Source organism: Lactuca saligna, chromosome 3 (assembly GCF_052625555.1).
Source record: "Lactuca saligna cultivar CGN05327 chromosome 3, ASM5262555v1, whole genome shotgun sequence".
Classification (NCBI taxonomy): Eukaryota; Viridiplantae; Streptophyta; class Magnoliopsida; order Asterales; family Asteraceae; genus Lactuca; species Lactuca saligna.
In genome coordinates this window covers 132,840,184-132,853,324 of record NC_136419.1, presented here as the reverse complement: position 1 = coordinate 132,853,324, position 13,141 = coordinate 132,840,184, and the positions used below count along the sequence as shown (strand labels likewise).

Below are 13,141 nucleotides of genomic sequence, written 5' to 3'. Positions count from 1 at the left end.
TTGTTATGTCACATATGAAAAAACTTTCCTATAGACCTTTCTGGTTGATGATGTAGCAATGACAAGTCATAAAAAGTTTGTAAGTTTTGTTGTACACCGACCACATGGTGCAATGGGATGATATAACACCTCTTACTTCATGCCAAAGAAATAAAACTAAGACAATAACTTTTGTAGAACTCCACCTTGAGTCCTTGACCATGGTAGGTTCTTCGCCTTCACCATCGATTGGGGCTAATCTCTTGTCCCTCGACTTTTGTTAGAAGCGTGGTTAATTGTTTTATGAGAGGTGTGTGCATGACGATGGTTGTGGCTCTTTTGTTGTTTGTTGAATCCAAAAGGGTGCGTAAGTTAGGCTTCGCACATGGTCTTGCAGATTTTGTGGTAATCTTGATGTTAAGTAAAAAATTAGGAGAAAGTTTAATCACAAGATACATTCTTCTGATTCGTCCGAACCACCTTCACCAAATTGTATTAGATATGTTACTATGGTCTTATTTGGTTTCCTCTATCACCACATGATACATAAATCAATTTTCTTTTCATATGATTATGATGATGGAATCACATCAATTAGTGCTATTTCTCATATAGTGATTTACTTTATAATGTAAGAAATCAAATCACAATAAGCCAATGGAGACAATAGTTTAGGGGATTCAAGGCTATTATTTCATAGTTATTACAATTAGAGTTCATGGAAGCATATAAATGACTCTACATAATAGCATCAATAGCATGCGAAACAACAAACATTGTGAAACCATATATGTTGCGGTATGGATCCCGGTGATTATGTAAAAATTAAATGTATAACATTGAGGTGGGTATAAGTGTATGTATATGGTAGGGGTATGTTATGCCCTATTGCTTTAGTATTTATATAAATCAAATAAAAAATAAAAGAAATATGAAGAATATTTAAAAAGTTAGAGATAAAAACCAACAATCTAAAAAACCAAAGGGACTATTTATGTAATTTTGTCAATTTAATTCTAATTTGAAAACGGAAAAAATACCGCCAGGTTCAACGCCGGGAACCCAAAAGAATTTCAAAACTTTTCCCGCTGTCGGACTTCCTCCTCCCACAACCCGCGAAAACCTAAAATTTCAACTAAATACTTCTAAATCTCTCAATTCTTCATTCCATTTTTCGAACAAAAATACAGGCGTTTGCAAATGGAGAGCTCTACATGTCGACCGATCTTCAAAGACATCAGCTCCAGAGAGCTCAATGGCTTCAGAGGTAGCTTTTCTGGTTCCAATTTTTTTTCATTCATACTGCATTCATCTCAAAATTCATCCAACATTTTGCATCTGAGTTATTCGTTTACAGATCTAGACTTATTGTAGCTATTACGAAGTAATTGATTATATTCATTGTGTTGTCTACAGTACGAAAACGACCGCGTTTCGCTGACGATTCCTCCCAATTTAGTGAAATCGGAGCTTTTGAGTTTGTACACGATGACAGTGCTACTCCTCCAATGGCTTTATCATTTTGCAAGGTTTAATTTCACTCACAGTATGATATGATTTTGATTTGCGTAGCTGTATATTAGATTTTCTAGAGGAATCGATCGTGCAACCCTAGTTTTCCGAAATAAGTTTCTCATTGCTAGCGGCGAATCTAATTAACCAAAATTTATGGAAACAAAATTCACAGACAAGCAGAAACGCTCATATTGTTGCTGTTACCGGTGAAGATGGATACGTTAGCTTATACAACACTCGCTTGAATTTCCCTTCTTCAGCAACACACGAAGCAAACGCAGGTGAATATCCATTTACCAAATATATTACATAATTTTCACCTCTTCTGCTACAATTTAGTTTAAAAACTTTAATTTCTGGCAGATAAAGCTAGGGTATCTGAGTGGCTTGCTCACGATAATGCTATCTTTGATGTATGTTGGATAAAGGTACACAAAGTTATAATCATTCACATAGCCACTCCTTTCAGATCATTTTAATTTAGTAATACAGTAGCCAAAATGTAAATTTGTGTCTCTGGATTAAATCTTTGCAGGAGGATACACATTTATTAACAGCTTGTGGTGATCATAGTGTAAGCAACTATTACTAAGTTTTCTACATTATAATTTACATCACATCACACCAAACTAAATGATTTGTTGTGGCATTTACACAGATAAAACTATGGGATACTCAAGAACAAAAATGCATTGGAGGACTGATTGGACACACTGGAAGTGTAAAATCAATCAGTGCTCACCCTGTTAATGAAGGTATTCTTATAAGATATGAGATTTGAGTTATGATCATCTTCTCACTTGTGTTTCCTCCTAAAAATATACCAACTTTTCTAACCTAAATCATTAAATTGTGTCCAGATATCATTGTATCTGGTTCAAGAGATGGTTCCTTTGCTTTATGGGACTTAAGAAACTCTAAACGTAGGCGATCCCATTTCTCCACTTCGTAAGTTCCCCACTAGCCTTGTACTTACAGATTGTTTTGTACTGTGTTTGACATGCATTTGACATGCATCAGACTGTTGACATAATGATTTGACTATTTACCAATATCATATCTTTTTAGGCCAACTGACATTGTTAAAGGGGCACATAGTCCAAATCTAAAAACCAGGGGTAGACATGGAAAGGTTAGTTTCAACTTTCAAGACATTTTTAATTTTTAATCTCATTGACATTCTCATATACTCTCAAATTCAAATTCTAAAATAAGTTTTTGTTTACTATAGGCTGCTGCTATAAGCATAACTTCAGTTTTATATCTGAAAGATGAGGTCACTATTGCTACTGCTGGAGCTGCAGATAGGTATGCAAGATTCTACTATAATTTATTTAGAAATTTAGTTGCATATTTGTGAATGATGATTTCAATTTTGGTTATTTTTTAATCATTGAAATGTTACTTTTTTGTAGTGCTATAAAGTTTTGGGATACAAGGAACCTTACAAGTCCATTTACTCAGACCAGTGTTCATGATAGAACAAAACAGAAATGGGTATGTCTTGATGTTGAAAATTTCGTTAATTTATTTTAAAACTGATAGATTTTCATTTTTTTTTTATAAAAAAAGTTTTGGGTTACAAGAAATAGCAATGTACTATTGTTTATTTGTATCTTGATAATAACAATATATGTAGATTTTTCATTTCCTTATAGAAAAAAACTAAAAATAGGATGCTATAAAAATTAATTAATTGAATTACATTATTTAATTATTACTACAAATAATAAAGTGATTAATTAAATAATTACAATTACATGATATATTTAATTTTCTTTCAGGTAAGATCATATGGCATATCTAGCCTCTCCCAAGATTTAAACGGAGTGTATATTTCAGCTTCATGCATGGACAGCAGGTACACTTTTAAAACCTTTTGACCATTTTACCCTTTACCCTTTCAAATAATTTCATTCCTTTTTTTAGCTTCAACATAAATATTTGGGTTAATCTTTTGTGTTATTTCCCATTTAAACCTCATCTTTATTCTATTCTTGAAAAAAGATCATCCATTTTTTTTCCCATTTTTCCAATCTTACCCTTGCAGTCATTTTTCCAAAAAAAAATGTGAGGTTTCTTTCTATAAAAACTAAAAAAATCAATGATTTATTTAGAAACAGTTTGAAGTTTGAGGGCTATTTCCACAAAAAAACAAAGTTGAGGGTTTTTTTTAGAAAAAAAACACAAAATATAAGGTCTTTTATGAAATTAATCTTAAATATTTTTAATGTTTTTTCAACAGGATATATCTCTTGAATGTACTTAGACTAGAGAAGGGGCCTATTAAAACCTTCAAAGGGTGTGACATCAGTACATTTTTTGTTAAGGTAAAATTCTATTTCCAATATTATTATTATTATAATTTAAAATAATGAAATAATTAATTGTTTTTTTTTTAAATGTGAAAATATGCAGTCAAAATTAAGTCCAGATGCAGGGCATATCCTTAGTGGATCCAGTGATGGAAATGCATATGTATGGCAGGTCAATAATCATACAGCTGATCCTGTTATGCTTAAAGGCCATAATGGAGAAGTAACTGCAGTAGATTGGTATGTAGTAAATATTTAAATTATAAATTTATAATTAATAAAAAAAGAAAATAACAGTTTTTGAAATATATAAACTTAACTTACTTTTTGATTTTTTTTTAATTCGTTTGTAGGTGCTCATCTGAGATAGGTAAAATAGCAACCTCTGCTGATGATTCTGTGGTGAGTTTTACTAGTTACTGATCAATGAAGTAAAATTATTATTTTTTTAATTTTTTTTCATAAATGTTGAAGTAATGTGTTTTACTTCTTACTTTTTTGATTTCTGAACACGTAGTTATTTATTTGATTACAGTTAAATATTTAAAAAGGAAGTAGCAATGTGCTTTTATTTAATATGGTGTTATAACATTTTACTTTTAGTTCTTTCTATTATAACATTTTTTCCCCACTTTTATTTTTGGGTTAATCTAAAAAAATCATTGCATTTTGTGTTTTTTCCATATTAAACCTCAAATTTTTTTAGTTTTTTTTTTGAAAAAAAAACCCTAACATTTTATAATTTTTTTGACTTTTATGCAGGAAAGTCTGAATATTTTGGGATTTTTTTTTTTTTTTTGGATAAAGTTCTAAAGTTTTATTTTTTGAATAGAAATGTTTGATTAATTAATTTTAAATGAAGATCTGTCATTTTCTGTTAAAATAAAAATAATAACTTTTTGTTGATTTGGACAAAATATAAAAAAATTAGGATTTTTATGTTAAAAAATTATGACTTTATTAATTTTTTTTCAAAATAATAGGACTTTTTTTCATAAACCTCTTTTTTTGGAAAAATGATTAAAATTGTCAAAAAAATACAAGGTCCTTTTTTGTCAAAAAATAAATTTGAGACTAATTTGAAAAAAATATAAAATTTAAGGTTTTTTTTATTTTTTTTTATTTTTTATTTTGAGATTAACCTTTTATTTTTTTTGTATTTAAACTCACATTGCAATAAAATATCTGGTAACAAAGTTTTTGACTTTTGTAATTTACAATGATCTCAAATAGACAAAACGCTAAATCTACCTAAAAATTATATTGTTTGATTTTTAAAATCTTTTATCACAACATTTTATCTCAAACACTATCCAGTTTTAGCAAATGAAAATCGCTTAATGGAGTAGATTTTATATAATAAATAAAAACATGAAATATATGTTGTACTTAATCCTAAAAAAACCAACCCACTGCATCAAAAAAAATCCTCACAAGATTTTGTAATGATCTAAAATGAACAAAATCAAAAAATCTTCCTTCAAACATTTTAGGGTTTTCCAATCTCATGAATCATATTTCAGGTCCGACTATGGAACATCAACAACACCTGCTATTCAAATACCCGATCTCCCTCATCGATCCGAAAACGAGAATTCACAATTCCGAAGATGAAACGACGAAAACTTTTCGAAGAAGAAGAAAAAGGATCCGTAACCGCACCTCAACCTTTACTCGATCCACCGCTAGAAACATCAATGGCGGAAATCAGAACTCCCGAATCCATCAAAAAACAGTCATCCAATCTGAATTTGAATTCGGATTCGAATTTGAATTTGAATTTGAATTTGTATATCGATGAAACATGCGAGAAATCACCGGATCCGAGTTTCGGAAGTCCGTCTTCTGTTTTGAATCCTCCGCCTTCTTTGAAACGAAAGACGATTTTGGATTATTTCATGGCGCATTCGTAGGGTACAGTTTCTTGTCATCGATCGATATGGAGATTATTGTAAGAAATAAATAAAGATTAGTTTCGGATTGTTGACATATATATATTTATTTGTTTTGTTTCCCCTTGATTAATGGTGTCTGAGGAGATTATGGAGTAGAAAAGGTGAAGATTTGGTTGTTTTAGTTTGAAGGTTTCTGTTTTGAATGTAGAGATGTTGTGAATTGGGGGAAGGAAAATCAGAAATACAGCTTTGATTTTGATTTTGTTTTATGGTGTCATGAGTTTTATAGAATAATTATTATTGGGAAATTTATACACAATGTTAAGGTTTCATAAATTGTGGTATACAAATGTTGAAAAATTCAATCGCAATTTTAGTGTGGGCGATGGTGGTAATATTAGCAACCTTATCAGCCCCATGCACCACACCATCCCCATCAGTGATGGGGTTGATTTTATTTCTCCTTTGTCTTTCTTTAATTAATTTATGGTAATATTTAGTATTCTTGTTTCATTCTTTAAGCCAATTAAGTTATGTCTAGGTGTGTATTTTTATGTGTAGGTATGCATTTTCATGTATGTTTTAATATATGGGTGATTGTAGCTCTGTGTGCATATATTTGTTAAAGGAAAAAAAGTTTATAACTTAGAATACTATAACCCGTTTGCTTCTTTTCTTTTTAACCAATAATTTTTTGCTTTACATCTAACATTCAACTTTCTACCCTTTTGATCCGCATTTTTGTTATTGATTATACACATATGAAGGTTTGTTTATTTAAGTAATTGCATTAAGCTGGAAGCATATCTGCTCGAATATCTCACAAAAGAGATATTTAACACCTCTTTTTTGCATGTTTGGTTAAAAACAGATTTCATGATTATACATCACATCAGTTTAAAGGAAGTTGAACAACCGGGGTGTGTGTGATGTTATAAGGTAAATATGATTTGTTTTTTGTTTTTGGTTTACTTATTTATTTATTTATTTATTTTTTAATAATAAAAACAAGACAGTCTTTGATCTTTAATTACTTTCATAACTTATATATAAATTTGAATTGAGTAGGTCTCGATTCTTTATGTAATTTTCTTATGATCAGGTCTGCACTAGAAGGTGATTGTGGGTTCCTAGGTGCCGACTTATATGAAAAAAAGTCATATAATTTATGATATGAGATTAAGAGTGTAAGAGGGGAGAAGCGCATCACTTGGTACAATCTATTTCACGCAGAACCTAAGCTGCAACATCCCAAACTTTTTACTAGCGTAAAAACTTATAATGTTCATAGAATTTAATTATTATACATAGACTTATTACTATGAAAAAACTAACAAAGTTTTAACTTAAATCAATAACAAAAAATTTCAAAAGTAAGTCATAACTCAAAGGCATAAAATTACCACATCTGTATGATAAAAATTATCTTAGACTTTTGTTTGTGCATTAAATTACCATTATCTAGCCAAAATTTGTAATATTTTGGAATAGAAGAATATAACATGTTTTTAAAGGGAAGGTATGTCTAAATAAAACTATTTGTTGAAAATAAATCATTTTTTGTCCGCAAAAAGAAAATTAATTGCCAAAAAATAACGGTTCATGCAAATGAACCTATTTCGTATTCTTTTGGAATACTAGAGTACAACATGTTTTTGATAATAAAGTAACTGATGAACCGGTTTATGTCATACCCCAAAACTGAGAATGGCGGAATACGTTCTAGGGTGGAGGACGTCATGTACAGTATCATAACAATGCATAATAGTAAAAACAAGCAACAACATCCACTGCATTAATATAATATTTGTAATACAAGCGTGTTCTGTACAGTTTGATAGACACCAAAAGTATAATCAAAATAAAAGATGGGTCTTATATGTGCTCCATCTTCCCAAAAGCTGCATCAGTACCACTTTATTGTTGACATGAGAATACAAGTTATTTTGAAAACGAGTATCAACATAAAGTTGGTGAGTTCATAAGTATTCAGTGTCATTGCTTGTATAAAGGTGTTTACAAATCGCATAGTATAAAGGTTGTTAACAAAGTTTGAAAATAGTTTGATCCCTAGAAAATCCCATATTTTCCAGCAAAAGTAGTTTTCTACCAAGACTAGGTTGTTTGTAAGTTTGATTCTTTGAAAATGTAATAGTTTTCCCGTGAAAACATCAGTAAAGAAAATATAGTTTTAAGCTCGTTCATATAAGGAAAGAATAGAGTTTTTAACCCAACAGCGTCATTGCCGGTGAAATGTAGTAGTGAATGTAAACTCCGGATAGTAGTAAATGTGTATACACCTCGGGAAGTCTGTTTTACCCTTAATTATTAGTGTGTTTAATTAAGATTTGAATGTGAGCTCGTATGTAACCATACTAAATGATAGTGGTATAGCGGTTGACCCTCCAGGTCACAAATAGTGTAGTAGTGTTTTGTCATCCCTGGGCCTAGTAGGCTCGGACTGTAGCTAGCAGTCGGGATGGGGGAAAAATCCGTCCCATATAGATCTATACACGTAGTGATCGCTCTCCCTCCAGGAGGCGCTGGTTATCCGACGATCGCATAGCGATGGGTCGTATAGAGAAATAGTGCATCACATTCTATTATAGTATTTCCTCTCGTGTAGTATAGAGTATTCTTTTAGTGTACTATGTAGTGTTCTTTTGATGTTGTTTATAGTGTCTCTTCTTATAGTGTATAGTGTTTCCTTAGTATAGCGTATAGTGTTCTCTTCACATAGCGTATAACACATATAGCCTTGTAATTATACTGACCATAGTGCGCATCATAGTAACAGTAGTAATGCGTGGTAATCCTTAACTATACCTATTATAGTTAAAAGAGTTGTTTAGTTGAATGCCTTTGATACATGAAGATATTGCACTGTAGTGAAGGCTTTTATATCCAACACAAAATATATGATATATAACTAAGAATTCAACGATAGTCGGACAGATAACCTAATACCCTAAGTCCACAATCAAACAAGAATAGGAAATAAGGTCAGTTATCAGTTCTAAGTCCTTCAATCTTTACTTATATAAATATTTTGGTGTAGATATGATTTGGAAAATAAAATAGGTTTTTGAAAATTTCGAAAAGTAGTTTTTAGAAAAATCGAATGTGAAAATGAGTTTGATAAATATTTGAAACAACTTTACTGACAAGGTAAATTGAAAATGTAGAAAATTCTTTTGACAACAAGTTATAAATTACATATGATTAGTACTATAACTTGCTTGATTCAACTTGTATCCCCCCCCCCCTAAAAACATTTAAAACCATTTGAAGGGTTAATTTAGGGGTATGAACTCACTGTTTAACGTAGGGTCCGAGTGTGCGATTGATATGAGTGCTGAGTGTCAACGGATGCTCTGAACGCAAGTGGTCCCTATTAATCATATGGTGACACATATATGAGTTAGAGCTAGGGTGTTTCATGACTAAACATGATGGGGAATCACCCTAAGGGCTTGAAATCACCAAGACTAAGTGTCCCGTGTCCCATACTTAATGATCTATGCAAGTTTAAGGCCAAATATGAGTATTAGAGTGGGTGTATGGCCATAAAAATGAGTGTGCGGCTAGGGAATGCGACCAGACTTGCGTGTGAGGCTGCACACTGGAGTGTGCGACTGTATAGGGGGTGTGTGCGGCCGTACACAGGGGTGTGCGGCAGTACACTCCTTGTTTGAGTCCTATGTGTTGTGTCGATTTGGAGGGGTTTCAAGTGTCAAACTAAGTCTTAGATCGATTATAGAGACCATACCCTCACTTTGGAGGGTGTTTTGAGTGTGTGTAGCCACCTGATGAAGGTGTGCGGCCGCACTCCTTCAAGGGGTGAAGAACACTATGAGTTTTAGGCTTGGATTCACGTGTTTTACCTCTATAACAAGCTGAAAGATGATGTTCTTCACGTTTTCGAGGTCTTCTAAGTGTTCTTGGGTGATGTTTTTAGAGAGAGAAAGTAGAGAGAGGGAGAGAGAAGGTGCAGCCAAAAGTGAATGGAAAGGGGTCCTCTACTATATATATAGGGTTGGGTGTGAGGCTGGAGGGGGGTTTGCGATTGGGTGTGCGGCCGCACACACCTCTCTTGGTGTGATTGGCTGGATATTTGTGATGCAATGCCCTTCCAAACCCTTCTTAAGGCCCATATCTATGTTATACTAGGCCTAAAGCACTTGCGCGGACCCAACATTCTGCTAAAAGATGCTAAAATAAAGTGAATGATAGATATATGGATCGATTGCACAGTGTAAAAATGTCGGATTGTCACATCCTCCCCCCGTTAGAGGAATTTCGTCCCGAAATTAGAGTTCAAGCAGCTAAGTTCGTACAAATAACTAAGTAAAATGATGGGGATATTTAAGTTTCATTTGATCCTCGCGCTCCCAAGTGAACTCCAGGCATCGTTTGGCGTTCCAGCAACCCTTCACTATAGGGATGAGACTTTGTTTCATTCGTTTGACCTCTCGATCCATAATCTCCACCGGTTCTTCCACGAAGTTGAGGCTCTCGTTGATCTCGATCTTGTCGAGTGGGATTACAATAGTCTCGTCGGATAGACACTTTTTCAAGTTTGAGACATGGAACGTAGGATGTATGTTACTAAGCTCGCGGGGTAGATTGAGTTTGTAAGCTACGGGGCCAATTTTAGCTAGGATATCGAAAGGCCTTATGTATCTTGGATTTAGCTTTCCACACTTTCCAAAACGTATCATGCCTTTCCAGGGTGAGACTTTCAGAAGGAATCGGTCTCCCACCTGGAACTCCAAGGGTTTCCTCCGTTTGTTTGCATAGCTTTTCTGTCGGTCTCTAGCGGATTTCAGTCTTTCACGAATTTGAATGATCTTCTCGGTCGTTTCTCGAATGATCTCCGGTCCTGTGAGAGTGTTGTTAGGAATTCGTCCTTTAGCTAACTGAGTGTGACCCACCTCAGCCCAACATAGAGGGGATCTGCACTTTCGGCCGTAGAGGGCTTCGAATGGAGTTGCCTTTATGCTTGTGTGGTAACTATTGTTGTAGGAAAACTCGACCAGGGGTAATTGGGTATCCCACACCTTACCAAATTCAATCACATAGGCTCGCAACATGTCTTCCAGAGTTTGGATAGTCCTCTCACTTTGTCCGTCGGTCTGCGGATGGTAGGCTATACTCATGTCCAACCTCGTTCCTAAGGCGCTTTGCAGTGACTGCCAGAATCTCGAAGTGAACCTACTATATCTATCGGAGATAATAGATATAGGAACACCATGCAATCGAACTATCTCTTGGATGTAGATTCGTGTGAGTCTTTCCATCTTGAAAGTTTCTTTGATTGGCAGGAAATGAGTGAATTTCATCAATCGGTCGACTATTACCCAAATGGTGTCGTACCCACTTGGAGATTTGGGTAATATGGTAATGAAATCCATGAGAATCATCTCCCACTTCCATTCAGGTACCTCGGGCTGGTGTAGTAGACCTGAGGTCTTCTGATATTCGGCGTTCACCTTGGCACAAGTCAGACACTTGCCCATGAAGGTAGCGATCTCAGCTTTCATGTTTGGCCACCAATATAACTTCTTGAGATCAAGGTACATTTTGTCCGAACCTGGGTGAACGGAGTACTTTGTCTTGTGAGCTTCGTTCATGACAACCTCCCTGTAACCACCAAACTTTGGGGCCCGGATCCGGTCCATGAAACAATAAACTCTGTCTCCTCTGATCTCAAGATTCTTATCCATTCCCCTCAAGGCTTCACTCAGCACGTTCTCTAGTTTTAGGGCTTCCATCTGGGCTTCTTGGATTTGTGCGGACAAGTGAAAATGGATGGTCAATGTCAGTGATCTGGCCCTTCGACCAGAATATTCTTTCCGACTTAGGGCGTCTGCTACTATATTGGCTTTACCTGGGTGATAACGAATTTCACATTCGTAATCATTGAGTAGCTTGACCCACCGTCGTTATCTCATATTAATTTCCTTCTGGTTGAATATGTGTTGGAGGCTTTTGTGATCGGTGTATATCGTGCTCTTCGTACCGTACAGGAAGTGCCTCCAGATCTTTAGGGCGAATACAAATGCTCCTAGTTCGAGATCGTGTGTGGTGTAGTTGACCTCGTGTGTCTTCAGCTGTCTTGAAGCGTAGGCGATGACCTTACCTCGTTGCATCAGAACACAACCGAGCCCCTGATTGGACGCATCACAGTAAACCACAAAATCATCTGTCCCCTCGGGAAGGGATAGTATCGGTGCGGTGCATAAGGCTCGTTTCAGTGTTTGGAATGCCTTCTCCTATTTCTCTCCCCAGTTAAAGGCTACACTTGTCTGAGTCAATGTGGTAAGGGGTTTCGCGATCCGGGAGAAGTTCTGAATGAACCTGCGGTAGTAGCCAACGAGGCCTAGAAATTGACAAATTTCTATAGGCGTCTTAGGTGCTGACCAGTTCTCAATAGCTTTAATCTTGGATTGGTCCACGTGGATTCCTTCTTCGCTAACCACGTGTCCTAAGAATTCGACTCTTCGGATCTAAAATTCGCATTTAAAGAACTTCGCGTATAGCTTTTCCGATCGTAGGGTTTCCAGGACTCGTCGTAGGTGCTTGCTATGCTCCTCCTGACTTCGAGAGTAAACTAGTATGTCATCAATGAAGACGATGACGAAATGATCCATGTAAGGACGGCACACTCTATTCATTAAATCCATGAATACTGCGGGCACGTTGGTCAGTCCGAATGGCATCACTACGAACTCGTAGTGTCCGTAACGAGTTTGGAAGGCGGTTTTTGGGACATCCTCCTCTATCACTCGTAACTGGTGATACCCAGACCTAAGATCAATATTGGAGAAGTAACTCGCCCCTTGAAGTTGGTCAAATAGATCGTCTATACGAGGAAGAGGGTAACGATTTTTAACTGTCAGTTTGTTGAGTTCTCTATAATCGATGCACATACGGAACGATCTGTATTTCTTCTTTACGAACAAGACCGACGCTCCCCAGGGTGAGAAACTCGGTCTTATAAAGCCCTTGCTGAGCAGCTCGTTAAGTTGTCCGGACAGTTCTTGCATCTCAACAGGCGCTATACGATAGGGCGATTTGGCTACGGGGGTAGCTCCTGGAATTAAGTCGATCCTAAACTCGACTTGGTGTTGCGGAGGTAAACCTGGTAACTCCTCTGGGAAGACATCCAGAAATTCTCATACTACAGGGAAGTCTTTTAGATCTTTCGTTTTCTGGCTTGTGTCGACAACGTGTGCAAGGAACGCGCGATATTCTTTACGCAAGTACTTCTGGGCTTGAATACTGGAAATGATACGAAGACTTGTATTGGGTTTGTCTTCGTAGATTAACAGAGTTTCGTTATTTCGGTAGATTTAGATGGATGGCTTTGTCGAAGCACAGGATATCGGTGCGATGGAGACTCAACCAATCCATGCCTACGATGATGTCGAAACT

The 13,141-nt window shown here is 35.4% G+C and overlaps 1 protein-coding gene across 1 annotated transcript; it reads left to right on the top strand.

The window, feature by feature from the left end:
* The first annotated feature begins 1,051 nt into the window (after positions 1-1,051).
* LOC145037258 (Transducin/WD40 repeat-like superfamily protein) lies at positions 1,052-5,968 on the top strand. Its single transcript, XM_078985880.1, has 15 exons — positions 1,052-1,246; positions 1,396-1,508; positions 1,667-1,775; positions 1,858-1,922; positions 2,030-2,068; positions 2,153-2,249; positions 2,355-2,442; positions 2,563-2,626; positions 2,726-2,802; positions 2,910-2,991; positions 3,279-3,355; positions 3,740-3,824; positions 3,913-4,049; positions 4,163-4,211; positions 5,333-5,968. Exons 1-15 carry the CDS (start codon positions 1,180-1,182, stop codon positions 5,720-5,722), a joined length of 1,539 nt encoding a protein of 512 aa, XP_078842006.1. The 5' UTR covers positions 1,052-1,179; the 3' UTR covers positions 5,723-5,968.
* The last annotated feature ends 7,173 nt before the right edge of the window (positions 5,969-13,141 follow it).